The sequence below is a fragment of the Canis aureus genome, chromosome 5, assembly GCF_053574225.1.
Source record: "Canis aureus isolate CA01 chromosome 5, VMU_Caureus_v.1.0, whole genome shotgun sequence".
Classification (NCBI taxonomy): Eukaryota; Metazoa; Chordata; class Mammalia; order Carnivora; family Canidae; genus Canis; species Canis aureus.
In genome coordinates, this window is record NC_135615.1 from 14,683,699 (window position 1) to 14,697,286 (window position 13,588).

General features: G+C 33.2%; 1 protein-coding gene across 5 annotated transcripts in view; it reads right to left on the reverse strand.

Annotated features, from left to right (window-relative positions):
• ZEB1 (zinc finger E-box binding homeobox 1) overlaps positions 1–13,588 on the reverse strand; it is a 181,152-nt gene that overhangs the window by 48,836 nt on the left and 118,728 nt on the right. For all 5 annotated transcript variants that reach the window (XM_077896913.1, XM_077896912.1, XM_077896916.1 and 2 more), the window contains one exon: positions 9,140–9,340. In XM_077896913.1, coding sequence (XP_077753039.1) covers positions 9,140–9,340 — 201 coding nt within the window. The remainder of the gene's footprint in view (positions 1–9,139; positions 9,341–13,588) is intronic.

Genomic DNA, 13,588 nt, shown 5'->3' on the forward strand with positions numbered 1-13,588 from the left:
AGGAAGCTCAGATTTTAAAAGTATATTTACAAAGAACAGAAAGAACATCATATAACTAGGGTTAAATTCTGACTTAAGGCAATGTAAGGCCTGACGAGTGCCAAGAAGATAAAAAATGTAAAATACACGAAGCTCTCAAAATGCTAGGGAAACCAAGGAGGGGAAAACCATTTTCTTGAAATTAATGGTATAATTAATGGAAATTAAAAATTAAAAAGGAAAGCATTTTAGCTCATTCACTCATTTGTAGGAGATTTTTTAAAGTATATAATATGGATTAAGCATTAGTAGTAAAAGACAGATCACTAAGTTACAGTTGTTGCCCTCAATAATGTTTTAGTGACACAGAGTGATCAGTCAATCACAATACAATGTGTAAAAGCTATGAACAATTGTGGAAAGCTAACTTACTATGTCTATGGAGGTCAGGCAATGGTTTATAGAGGTGATACAAAAAAGAAGAGAAGGAAATGCTAGGAAGGTAGAAGAAGATATAAGGGCTTAAAGAAATGGATGAGTATTTACAAAGGGAGTGGTGCAAAATCAAGTTTGGAAAGACAATGTGTAGCTGTCATGCTAAAGAATTTAGACTCAAATTCTATGTGTAACCAGGGTCTACAAGAATTAGTTTTGATTTTTCTCTTCTAGGAAGTCTAAGTTCAGGAAGCAAAAGATAATAAAAACTCAGGATAGATTAAATCATTATAGAGAAGATCTTGGGTCTTCTGGCTCAAATAAAATATCTTCAGAAAATGTAAAGGCACTTGAAAATAATCACTGATCTGGTTATAATCTTTGAGGAATAGTGAAGTTTAGGAGAGATGAACAAATGTCATTCAATTTGTACCTTATACCTCTGATTTCCTTTTGTAAACTATAGAGATATTTGATTTCTATCCTACAAACTAGATTATAAAGGTGTGTCTGTGTGTGTTTAAAAAAAGACACATTGATCATGAGCATTCAGGGATGCATTCACTGAAAAAAAGTCAAAGTGGCCTCAGATCCATTTTTGACAGTATTTCATATAATATTTTTGAAAATATGGATGGATTAAAAATAATTGAATAAACTTATTTAAAAAGTCATGATTTATAGAATGATGACAATGGAAGAAAGCTAGTGCCATGTCATTAGGTCTGCTCTTGGCCTGATTCAACACATTTTTGGATGATAAGAAGGATATGGACATGATAAATAACAGAATCAGAATAAAAACCAGATACAGGGACTGGTTCCAACAGGATTAAGAGTAATAAATGTCTTATAATTAGATCCCCTCTAAACATAATCATCAAATGGAGGAAATCATGGAATCATCTTAAGCTCCTCTTTCTTTTGCAATCCTGATCCTATTAGCAAGTCCTATTGACTCTACTTTCAAAATATAACTTGAATTTGTTATCTTCTCACAATTTTTACTGCTTCCTTCCTAATTCAAATGGCCACCTTAGGTAATAGTAATAACCTCCTTGTTGGTCTTCTCGCCCTTACCTTTGGCCTTCTATAGTTTATTTTCAAAACAGCAGCCAGAGTCATACTTCCAAAATAAAAGTAAAATTACACTACTTTTCTGTTTAAATTCTTCTATCTAGTGTCTCCACATTTCAATGAAAGTATTCCTGGGATGCCTGGGTGGCTCAGATGGTTAACTGTTCAACTCTTGATTTTGGCTCATGTTATGATCTCAAGGGTTGTGGGATTGAACCCTGTGTCGGCATCCATGCTCAATGGGGAGTCTGCTCGGAATTCTCTGTCTCCCTCTGTTCCTCTCCCCACCTGCACTCTCTCTCTAAAAATAAATAAATAATATTAAAAAATATTCCCAATGAGTTTTAAGACCTTTAAATGCTCTTGTATTCCATTAATTCATCACCTTCATTTCCACTAATCTCTCCCTCCTTCACTTTGCTCATGAGCTTCCTGGCTGTTCCTCACATGCCAGGTTAAATATCACAGTGATGTCCTAGGTTGATCTAAATTGTCCTGAACTGACTGAATTGTTGAATCATTATATTGTACACCTGAAAGTAATAGAACACTGTGTGTTAATTATACTTGAATAAAAAAAGAAAAAAACAACAAAAAATTAAGTTCATGAGATTACTAGGAAAAATAATCAAAGTGATGGCTTGAGGCTATCATATGCCCACTGATAGGAAGTTGATGAGAAGGGCATTTTACCCCTGTGTTATTCTTTTCAAAATTTCACACTCTCATATAATCATGAGAAAAATATCAGACAAACTTAAACTGAGAAACATACCACAAACACCTAAACAGTACTCCTGAAAATTGTCAAGAGCACGAGAAACAATAAAAGGCTGGTTTCCTGAGACTGAGAAGACATAACTAAATACTATGCAGCAGGCTGGAGTGGATCCTGAACAACAAGAGGATGTTGATGGAAAAACTAGTGAAATCAAAATATAGTCTGGAGTTTAGTTTAAAAAAAAATTGAGTCTTCTAATTTGTGAGCATAATTTGTACCTTCACCTTACTGAGAAATTTGCTAATACCTCTGATAAGAGTTTATAATTTTTTTCATGTGGCTTTATACAGCTATTCCCATTTTATAGTTCTTATTGATGTATAAAGATGACTTTGAGTTCAGTATATTGGTTGTTTCCAAAAACTTGTCAAATTCCCTTATTAGTGTAATCATTTGTTTAGATTCCTTTTTATATACAGTTATATCATCTGTAAATAATGAGGGTTTTTTTTCCTTCTAATCCCTATCTTTAGTGACTTATTTTCTTGTCTTCTTGCACTGGGCAGCAATTCTTTTTTTTTTAAAGATTTTATTTATTTATTCATGAGAGACAAAGAGAGAGAGAGAGAGAGAGAGAGAGAGAGACACAGGCAGAGGGAGAAGCAGGCTCCATGCAGGGAACTTGATGTGGGTCTCCAGGATCATGCCCCAGGCTGAAGGCAGCGCTAAACCACTGAGCCACCAGGGCTGCCCATGGGTAGCAATTCTAATAAAAGACTGATTGAAAGTGGTGATGTAGATATCATTACCTTGTTATTGACTGCAAAAAAAAAGTTCACAACATTTTGTCATTACATATAATATCTGCAATAGATTTTAAAGAAATATACTTTATTAGAACAAGGAAGTACCCTTTTTTCCTGGTTTTCTGGCTTTTATGATATCCATTCATATGTACTAAATTTTACATACTTTTTTCTGTCTGTTGGGATGAATATTTGTCCTCATTAAGTCTGGTAAAGTGATATTGTTTAATTGGTTTAAGTGCTGTTCTGACCTTGTATCCCACATATGTACATACATATATATTGTATAATATGCAATATACATTTTTTGCTTGGAATTTGTATACAACTGAGTGAGTCTGTAATTTTCCTTTCTTATACGTTTTTGTTTTGGTATCAAGATTATTGCAGCTTCATACAAAGAGCTGGAGAATCTTCCCTTTTACACTAGGCTTTGGAAGAGTTGTCTAAAACTAGAATTATTAGTCCCTTGAATGTTTAGAAAAACCAGTAAAGCCATCTGGGCTAGTGTTCTCTTTGTAGGAGAAAAAAAATTATATAAATTTTATAATATATACATGTATAATATATATGATATGTATCATATACATACACACAAACACAAGCACATATACAGATATATAAATTATCATACAGCAAATTTTACTGTTTTTTCTTTCAGAGTATGGATCTTTGAATTTTAACACATGTACAGATTCATATAAACACCACCAAAATCAGGATCCAGAATACTTTAAGATTTATTTATTTATTTATGAGAGAGAGAGAGAGAGAGAGAGAGAGAGACAGAAGCAGGCTCCATGCCGGGAGCCCGACATGGGACTTGATCCCTGGGCTCGATCCCAGGACTGGATCCCGGGATTCCAGGACCACGCCCTGGGCCAAAGGCAGGCGCCAAACCGCTGAGCCACCCAGGGATCCCCAGGATCCAGAATACTTCTATCACCCCCCAAAACTCCCTAATGCTTTTCCCTTTAGAGTCACACTCTCTCTAGCTCCAGCCCTTGGCAACTGCTGATTTGTTACCCAATGTATATGTTGTCCTTTTAAAAATGTCATATGTATGGAATCATATAGTATGTATGTAACCTTTTGAGACTGGATTTCTTTGACTCAGCATAATGACTCTGAGTGAGTCATCACTCACTCAGTAAATACACCCAACTTGTTGCTCCTATGAATAATTTGTTCATTTTTTACTGCCATGTAGTATGTGGATGTACGACAGTTTTCTTATCCTTTCACTTGTTAAAGGACAATGGGTTATTTCCAGTTTTTGGCAATTATAAAGAGTGCTTCTTTAAGTGTTAATGTAGAAGTTTTTGTGAAAACCTAAGTTTTGATTTCCCAAGGAAAAACACCCATGAGTGGGACTATTGGAGCATGATTAAATTTATATTTAATTTTATGATAAACTGACGTTTTCCAGAGTGACACTTCACTTAAAATGAGCAAGATACAAGAGTTTGTTGTTCTGTATCTTCACTACCTCTTTATGGGAATACTTTTGACCATCATTTCAATTTTTTTAGAGGACTGACAACTATTCATGTTTCCTAATTATTCTCCAGATACTTTTGGTTAAGAATTTCTAATATCTTTCCATACTTTCAAATTTATTGGCATGTAGATGATCCAATGCTTTATTTTATCTTGTCAATATCTGTAGTATCTTAGTTATAGCCTCTTTTTCATTCTTGATTTTGGCTGTTTTATATATTATTTTTTAAAAAATTCTTGGCCAATCTTGTCAAAGGTTTGTTAACAGTTTTCAAAGAATGGAGTTTTGCCTATGTTGACATTTGTATTGTAGGTATATTTCTAATTTTATGTTACTTTTTTGTTTTTGCTTTCAAAAATTTCAGCTTGCTGTTCTTTTTCTAAGTTCTTAAAACAGATGGTTAATCCATTTACTTTTAGCCAGAATCTTTACTAAAGTATATACTTAGGTTTCTAAATTTTCCTCTAAAAACTGTTTTATAAATATTCCATATAGTTGAAAAATATTTTGCAATTACTATGTACATTGCTTATACATCTTATGTATATTTTCAAATCTACACTCTCATTGGTTTTGTGTGATTATTCTATCAATGACTGACTAGGTGTGTTAAATCTTCCACAATGATTAGATTTGTATTTCTCTCCTTACAGATTGCCTGTTTTTCTTTCTGTATTTTTTGAAGCCTTATTATTAGGTACAAACACATTTAAAATAATATTTTATTAGGGAATTTAGTCTTTCATTATTATAAAATGATCCTATTATCTATAATCATGATTTTAAGCCTTAAAAGTTGGTAACATCTGAAATTAATTTAGTCACATCCACCTTTTAACATATTTTCATAGGAAAATCTCACAAATTCACAGGAAATATATCTACTGTATCTATTTTTTCCATCTGTTTGTAATTTTCTCTGTTCTTACATCTCAGATCTTTATCAAGGATCTCTTTCCTCATGCCTAACATACATTCTTTAAAATTCACTTTAGCAATAAGTGTTTACTGATAAATTTTCTATCTTCAAACTTGCCTGAAATCCTTACCCGTACTTCATCTATTTTTGCGAAGTATAGAATTCTGTATTGGCAGGCATCTTTTTACTGTCTGGCTTCCATTGTGGTTACTGAGAACTCAGTTGTCAGTTTAATTGCTGCTATATCTCAAACACAATCTGACTTTTTTGAATTTACTTTTAAGAATTTTCTTTTTGTCTCAGATGTTCTGCAATTTCACCGTAATGTGAGTGGGGCTAGATTTATTTATGCTTCTTGAGATTTGTCTTCTTGGAGTCTGTGGTCTGCTGTCCTTATCAATTCTGAAAAAATCTCAGCCATCATCTCTTCAAATATTGCTGTTTCCCTATTCTCTCTTCTCCTAGAATTGAGACATATATTGGAACATCTCATTATACCCTTCATGTTTCTTATCCTGTTTTTAGTTTTTGTTATTTTAAGATTTTATTCATTTATTCATGACACACACACACACACACACACACACACACACACACACAGGCAGAGGGAGAAGCAGGCTCCATGCAAGGAGCCCAACGTGGGACTCGATCCTGGGACTCCAGGATCACGCCTCAGGCCAAAGGCAGGCGCCAAACTGCTGAGCCACCCAGGGATCCCCTTATCCTGCCTTTTTTTTTCCCCCCGTATTTTTCTATATCTTTCTGAGTTGTATTTAGTATAATCTCCCCCACTTTCCAATCCTTTAATTTTTTATTTATTTCTATTTACTTTATACAGAAGCCATCCTTTGAATCTGAATTTCTATTATTCCAGTTTTTCATTTTTATAAGCTCCATCTGGTTCTTTTTAAAACCTGTTGGTTATATTTTATTCCCTCAAAGCAGGCAATTTTAAATTTGCCTTGAAAAATGACATTTTATCATTTCTATCAGATAACTCTACTAATTAAAGTCTTTATGGGTGAGTTTCTGCTTCCTTTTGTTTTTGATAATTGTCACTTATGTTGTTCTCTTCTTATTAACTTATTTGGGAGATTTCTGTAGTGTTAGGATAAAGGTATGTTCTTCCAAAATATCTGTATTTGCTTCTTCTTGGTGTCTATGAGTATTAGCAGTAGTTCTACTTTAAACTCAGTTATGGCTTGAGATTTATCAGGCTATATAGTAATGTGAATTTAATCTGTAAATCAACACAAGGTAGCTGGCGGTTACTCCTTGCCAGAGACAATTCTCCACAGCCAAGGCAATTTTGTTTGCTAACTCCTGAGGATGGTAGGGATGGTAGAGAGTTTGCTTTTAGTTCACCGTAGTTCAATATATTGTCAAGATGAAATTCATACTAGGGGAGAATCCGCTATTAAACTCTTATGTGGTCCTAGGCTTTGTTTCTTCTCATAGGCTTTAAAACCACCTCTTATATTACCCTGGTTAGGTGAATGTCCTTAAGGCCAAAGAGAATTCTATGCTGTGCTCTGCTTACCTCTATGGGTTCTTGTCTCATTTAGATGTAGATCTGTTAATGTCTTAGTATCTAGTTAGCTCTTTTAAAGCTTTCAAGAAGATTTATTTAATTTTAAATCTAGCATCATTAGTTATTCTCAGTGAGACAGTTCAAATAACTTATCCCAACATATTTTCAGAAACAGAACCTCTTCATTGATTTTTCACCTTTCTTTTTCCCCTCTATCTCATTCTCCTATCTCCTATCATGGCCTTCTTGTTTCCATATTAACACTCTGGATCAGTGGATCAATTCTGGTCCCAGAAAGGAAATATATAGGAGATCCTTGATCCCAGAAATTTTGAGCTCAGTATTACAGTTTAACAAGCTCTTCTATTAATGAGATGTGATTTAAAAAAAAAAAACAAAACCAAGCCATTTTATTTCTCTGGGTTCTACTTTTCAGAAGCCTGGGAATTGTCAATCTTCACTTCCATTACCTTCCACGTAGAAGAAACCAAATCTTATATATACTACCCTCCTGTATTCCTGTTAAATCTCTCCCTTTTATTCTCATTCCAAGGGCCATTTCTTCAGTTCAAAACTCTCATCATTTTCTGAATCTTCACATTCTCCTTACTGAAGGGACCATCTGTCTCTAGACTCCCTCCCTCCAAAATTCTTTTTCCATATTGCTACCATACTTATTTCTGAAGTACATATCAATGACATTCTTATAGCTTCTAAGGTAAAAGTTCAAATTCCTTGACTTATAAAGCATACAATGCCCTTCATAGTCTTTTCCTTACGTACTTCTCTGATCCCCTTTTCTGCAAACACCACTGGTCCACTTGTCCAAACTTCTATGGCTTCATGTATATTGCTTCTTCTGTGGAAACACATTCCTTTCTTTCTCCTTTACCTAATTGACTTCTACTGGTCCTTTATAACTAAAGACCAGTGCTGTTTCACTTAGAAATTTTTCTAGGACATCTCTTCCCTCTCTCTGATTTGGACTTTCTGCTTAATGTTCACAGAATTCTAACATATACATCAAACTGTAATGAATTTGTGACTTACTTCTCACTCACTAAATTATAAGTGTTTTTCATATAGGATTGTCTTATTCAAGTTTGCAACTCCATTCCTGCAGAATTTGCTTAATGGACAATTAAACAATGCTATGAGGGAGCCAGCTACATGATTTTGAAAGTTCTTTATTAACCATAAATTTGCCCTATCGTACAAATTTTAGCTACTGCTATACTGCATATTATTAGATCCACATTTTATCTAAGCTTCCATGCTTTGGTATCCAGATTCTCTGACCTGCAAACCTGACTCATTTTCCCAGACTGCCTAGACTGAGTTTTGAATCTTATTTAGATTATCTCCTCAAATATGAACTCTTGCTGAGGAGGCTTCTCCTTTGACTGACTTTGAATGTGATCACTTGCATGTTCCTCTTTGCCTTTGCTGATGCCTCCATTCCTGATCCCCAATCCCTCTCACAATACCTTCCGTCTCCATATTCTTCTGTTTTTATACTCCTATGGTTTAAATATTGGCAAGACAGGCTAAATAATTTAATTAGTTTTATTAGGAAAAGCAGAGAGGAGGAATTTAGATCTAGAAGAAAAGACTATAGTCCAATTTCTTCATTTGATAGATGAGGAAGAATGTTAAATATTCAATGTAAGTAAATAGAAACATTCACCTGGAGAGACTCACTAATCCTTCCACTCATTCATGCTTGATATTGGTAAAAGAAATTTTACTTGAGTGAAAATTTAAAGCATTCTGATATAGATGGGAGAAGGCAGAGAAGTAAAAGGATGGGGAAGAGGAGGGAGAAGCTTTCAAACACTAAAAATACTCCCATGATATATCTGTTTTGGGGATTTTTGTTGAATTACGTTATAATTTAAAAGTAGGTTCAATTATATCAACAGTATATGGAAAGTTTGATTCTGGTTTTAAAATACTACTAAAATTCAATTAATATTTAATTATTAATTAATATTCTAATCAATCAGAATATTATTCCTTTTAACAATCTACTCTTTGGTAAGTAGGGTACTTTCTAGAGATTAACAAAGTCACAGATTATTTCAAGCTTTCATCAAATTTATCTTTTCAGGTAATATATATTTTTTAAAGAATCAGGAGACTAGAATATTATGAAAAAAATTAAACTTACCATTATCCTCCCAGCAGCTCTTAGCATTGCCTTCTCTTTCACTGCTCCCCGGTAACACTGTCTGGTCTGTTGGCAGGTCATCTTCTGGCACACCACCTTCACAATCTGCTGCATCTGTAATACTTTCTTCTTCCACAATATGGAGTTTGTCTTCATCATCTGAATCTGAATTTGTTTCTACCACAGTATTATAATTTGTAACTGTAATACAAACAAGAAATAAATAATCAAAACCAACTAGTATAAAAACCAGTTTTTATACCTCAGTAAAAAGGGATTTTAAAAAGGACTTAGTATGAGTGTTCTATCAATAGTAACTCATTTATTCTTACAACAACCTTATAGCAATCATATGAAATAGAGTATCTGCCATCTACTACTCATAACCCAGCAACAAGAAATGGAAACCAAAACATAGGAATGTAGCTTGTTCAATATATAGCTAGGAAGTAGGAGGGTCAGGATTTAAATCCTAGCAGTCTGGTTCTATATTCTGTGCTCTTAAACACTACATTAAATATCCTCTCCAGTCATAATGAGTTTATTCTATATGATACTGCTTATGTACAATTAGGGCCTCAATTCTTGAAAGCATTACAATTAAGAAAAGAGTTAATATCTCCTAATAAGACAACAAAATCTCATCAAATTTACCAAAGAAAGATATTTTCAAGATGCCAATTGGGCCCATGCATTTCATATTAATCCCACACTGACTTTAGAAAGAATCCATCAAATCAATTTAGTCAAACTTCTACATAAATTAAGGCATGATTTAAGTAATGTTTGTATATAAGCCTGTAATTTTGGAAAAAATAACTGACATTCCAAAGTTTTCAAATGGGCATCCTTTCCACATTTTTAATGAATTTCAAAAAAATTTAAACCTAGCATTATGAGGATAAATAAGTATTTGGAATGACCACAGCTCACAGAACCATCAATAATAGCTGAGAATAAAATTCTCTAAAACAAATAATACAATATAATCAATATTTTTTCTTCAGAGTCCTTGTAATATTCACTCTACTGGGATAAATTATTTAGTACCTCACTGGATATGATCACTCGAATACCTCTTTTCAATTATTTGCAAGGTGATTCTTATTTGCTAAGCAAAGATTGAGAGGGAGAAAAAGGAATCTCTGCTTCGTTTAGATAATAATTACTTTGTTATTCTTTCCATTTCTTCCTTAAAATTTCCAGTCATTCTTGAGAGAAGGTAATAAGCTAAATGTTTAAGCGAAATGAATATATCCCCCCTTACCATATAAAAACACACACACGTCTTAAAACAGGAAGAAAGAAACAATCAGAAGTATGAATGTATTTATCTCAGTGAAAATGAATAAGCAAAAATCTCAAAAACTGATTTATAAACCTTAGAAAGACCCCGCTGTTCAAAAGACTACTGGAATTAACCTTTTACCCACATTAGAAATTTTTTTTTCACATTAGAAATTCTTCAACATTTTGTGTCAGAAGAAAAATACCAAGTTTTGTTGTGTCATTAATATTTTAGCGAGAATACATTTTTCCAAATCTTTTCCTAAGAGCAAATTATTTTCTAAGGTTATTACAAAAGTAATACAAATTTAGTGAAAAAAAAATCAGATAATATAAAATGTGTAAAACTAATGAAAACCCTCCCACTAAATATTCCTTCCTCAAATCATTCCTTAAAGATAACAATAACAGCAAGTTTTGATTTATTAATGCATGGCATACTAAGCATTTTATATACCTTATCCTATTTAATTATAATGCAGACCTCAACTTACACACACATCATATTTAATATCACTTCTCTATATAAATACATTATACATCTTTTTTTAAAAAGCTTTATTTATTTATTCGTGATAGACATAGAGAGAGAGAGGCAGAGACACAGGAGGAGGGAGAAGCAGGCTCCATGCCAGAAGCCTGACGTGGGACTCGATCCCGGGACTCTAGGATCGTGCCCTGGGCCAAAGGCAGGCGCTAAACCGCTGAGTCATCCAGGGATCCCCTACATCATACATCTTTAAATACACACATATGGGATCACATTGTACTGTTTGCCACCTGATTTTTTGCCACTTAATAACATACCTTAGAAATTTTTCTATTTTAGTGTATATGAAGTTGTCTCATTTTCCTCTCACTGGTTACCCATCATTACATTGTACAGACAGGATTTAGCCAATAACCTATATTGATAAAATTTATGTTTCCAAGTGTTTTTTAAGCATTAGCAATAAACTTCCTTGTAAATAGATCTTTGGCCATCCCTTAAATATATTTGTCAGGTATACTAGTAGAGATGGAAGAGCTGAGTCAAAGGGAAACCTTATTAAAAATAGATAGATATGGAAACATGGAGAATTCATTGTACTCCAGCCACACAATGAGCAGAGTAAATTATGCAATTGTATGTGTGGATAAAGGGAATGATTCTCAAAAGGTTGTTCTATTGCTCTTACTGCACTTGGACACGTATGGATAGTTGAAATTCTGACTATTTTGTGAAAAGAGGGCTTAGTAATTCTTCAGTACCTTGAGATGCCCACAGTTTTATATTGGCACTATTCTTGCCTTTTAATGATATAATACAGTTTTATCCGTATCAATTTTGTTAGCTGTTGGTTGTCTAGTCCTACATTTACATTAAGAGTACTGCGGCTTAAAAAGTATCCTATAATTAGTCTTTAGACATATATATCTTTGGTTCAAATATTTGTTTGCATGCTTCATAGTTTTCACTAAATTCCTTTACCCTGAGCTGCACTAGGCTCTTTTCACCCAGAGTTCCCTCACCTTGTTTTGCCTGGGTCAGCTGTAGCTCAAAGTACTCTTCAAGAATACCTGTTAATTCTAGGATTCTAGTCTCCAGTATGAGCTGCCATTGTGGTACGGAAGACTGTAAGATTGTAATCAAATACCCCAAACCATAAAGATTGCATATATTTTATATTTATCTTGGGAATTTTCCCACAGCATGTTTTGCATATGTGGCATAGAACTTACAAAATTTTAAAAACCACTACATTTTACTGGCTAAGTTGGAAAAAAGACCAGTAACTATTTTCCAAGTCTTCTTACTGTCTCTGCTTCACAGTCACTCAGGTGATAGAAAAAGCAGTGAAAACTGCTTATGTTGATTAGTGTAATTCAGAAAAAGTCAAGCTTCCTATGTTTCTGTATCTACCCTTTTATGGATCTACAGAGCTAATTAAAAAAAATAGAGTCCCAGCATGAAAAGCATAAATAATAATGCAAGCCCTGATAAATTCTAGTTGCCAATGAAAATGTCCATTATCTTAACTGCCCATTTATCTCCATACCTCTGTATTTTTAAACCTCTGGTTAAAAAAATGACGAAAAATAGTTTATCTGAAGAGTGGCATAGTCTTAATAATTAAGTGGTTATTGCATCTTGGTTTGAGTTTTAATTAAAATAATAAAATTCAAGAAAACAAAGATAAAGGAAAATAGAAAATGTAAACAGTTTTTAAAATCTTTACATATAATTTACAATACACAATATGAAATTTCTATAGAAAATGGTAATATTTCAATACATTTGTTGTCACTAGAATGTGTTTAAGGACACAATAACTTCTTGGTGGTAGTTCTTGTTGGTTTTATTTGCTAACATTTAGTGCCAGCTATAACAGTATCTACTGAATAAAGTATTTGTGAGGGTCCAATGATTTAAAAATGTACTGTACAGTGTCTGGCACACAGTAAAGACTACAGCAGTATCTTCCATTATTATTATTATTATTATTATTATTATTTTATTTTATTATCATCATCATCTCACTGAACCTTTACAATTCCTAAGAAGCAGGTATTTTTATAGCTCCCATTCATAGACAAAAAAAAAAAAAAAGCCAAAACAAAACAAGAGTAGTTAAGTAAATTGTTTGAGGTTATTTAGCAATTAAGTTGTGGAGCTAGACTTAAATCCTTGTGTGTCTGATTCCACAGATCATATACTTTACCTATTTGTGTATAAAGCCTCTTGATTAAAAATTATTACACTAATGATAAATATTCTTAAACTTGTATTTTGTGTATGGCCTATTCTGGGGCTCTGAAATTCCATACTTAACAATATGCTACTAAAACATTTTCAAATGACTAATATCAACATTATAGTCAATAAACCTTTGAAAGACTTTCATATAACATACTATTTGAAGCACCTGATAGCATGTAGCACCATATCAAACTGCAATAATTAAACTCCCATGAAAACATCTGTTTCTTAGGTAATGTAAAATTATAATAAAGAATTATAAATTAGATGAATATAGTTCAAAAAAAGAGCAATACAATCTCAACTTTAGTCATTAAGATAAGAGTAAGATCATCAAAATGCTTTAAAAATAAGAACTCTCAGGATCTCTGGGTGGTTCAGTGGTTTACCACCACCTTCAGCCCAGGGCGTGATCCTGGAGT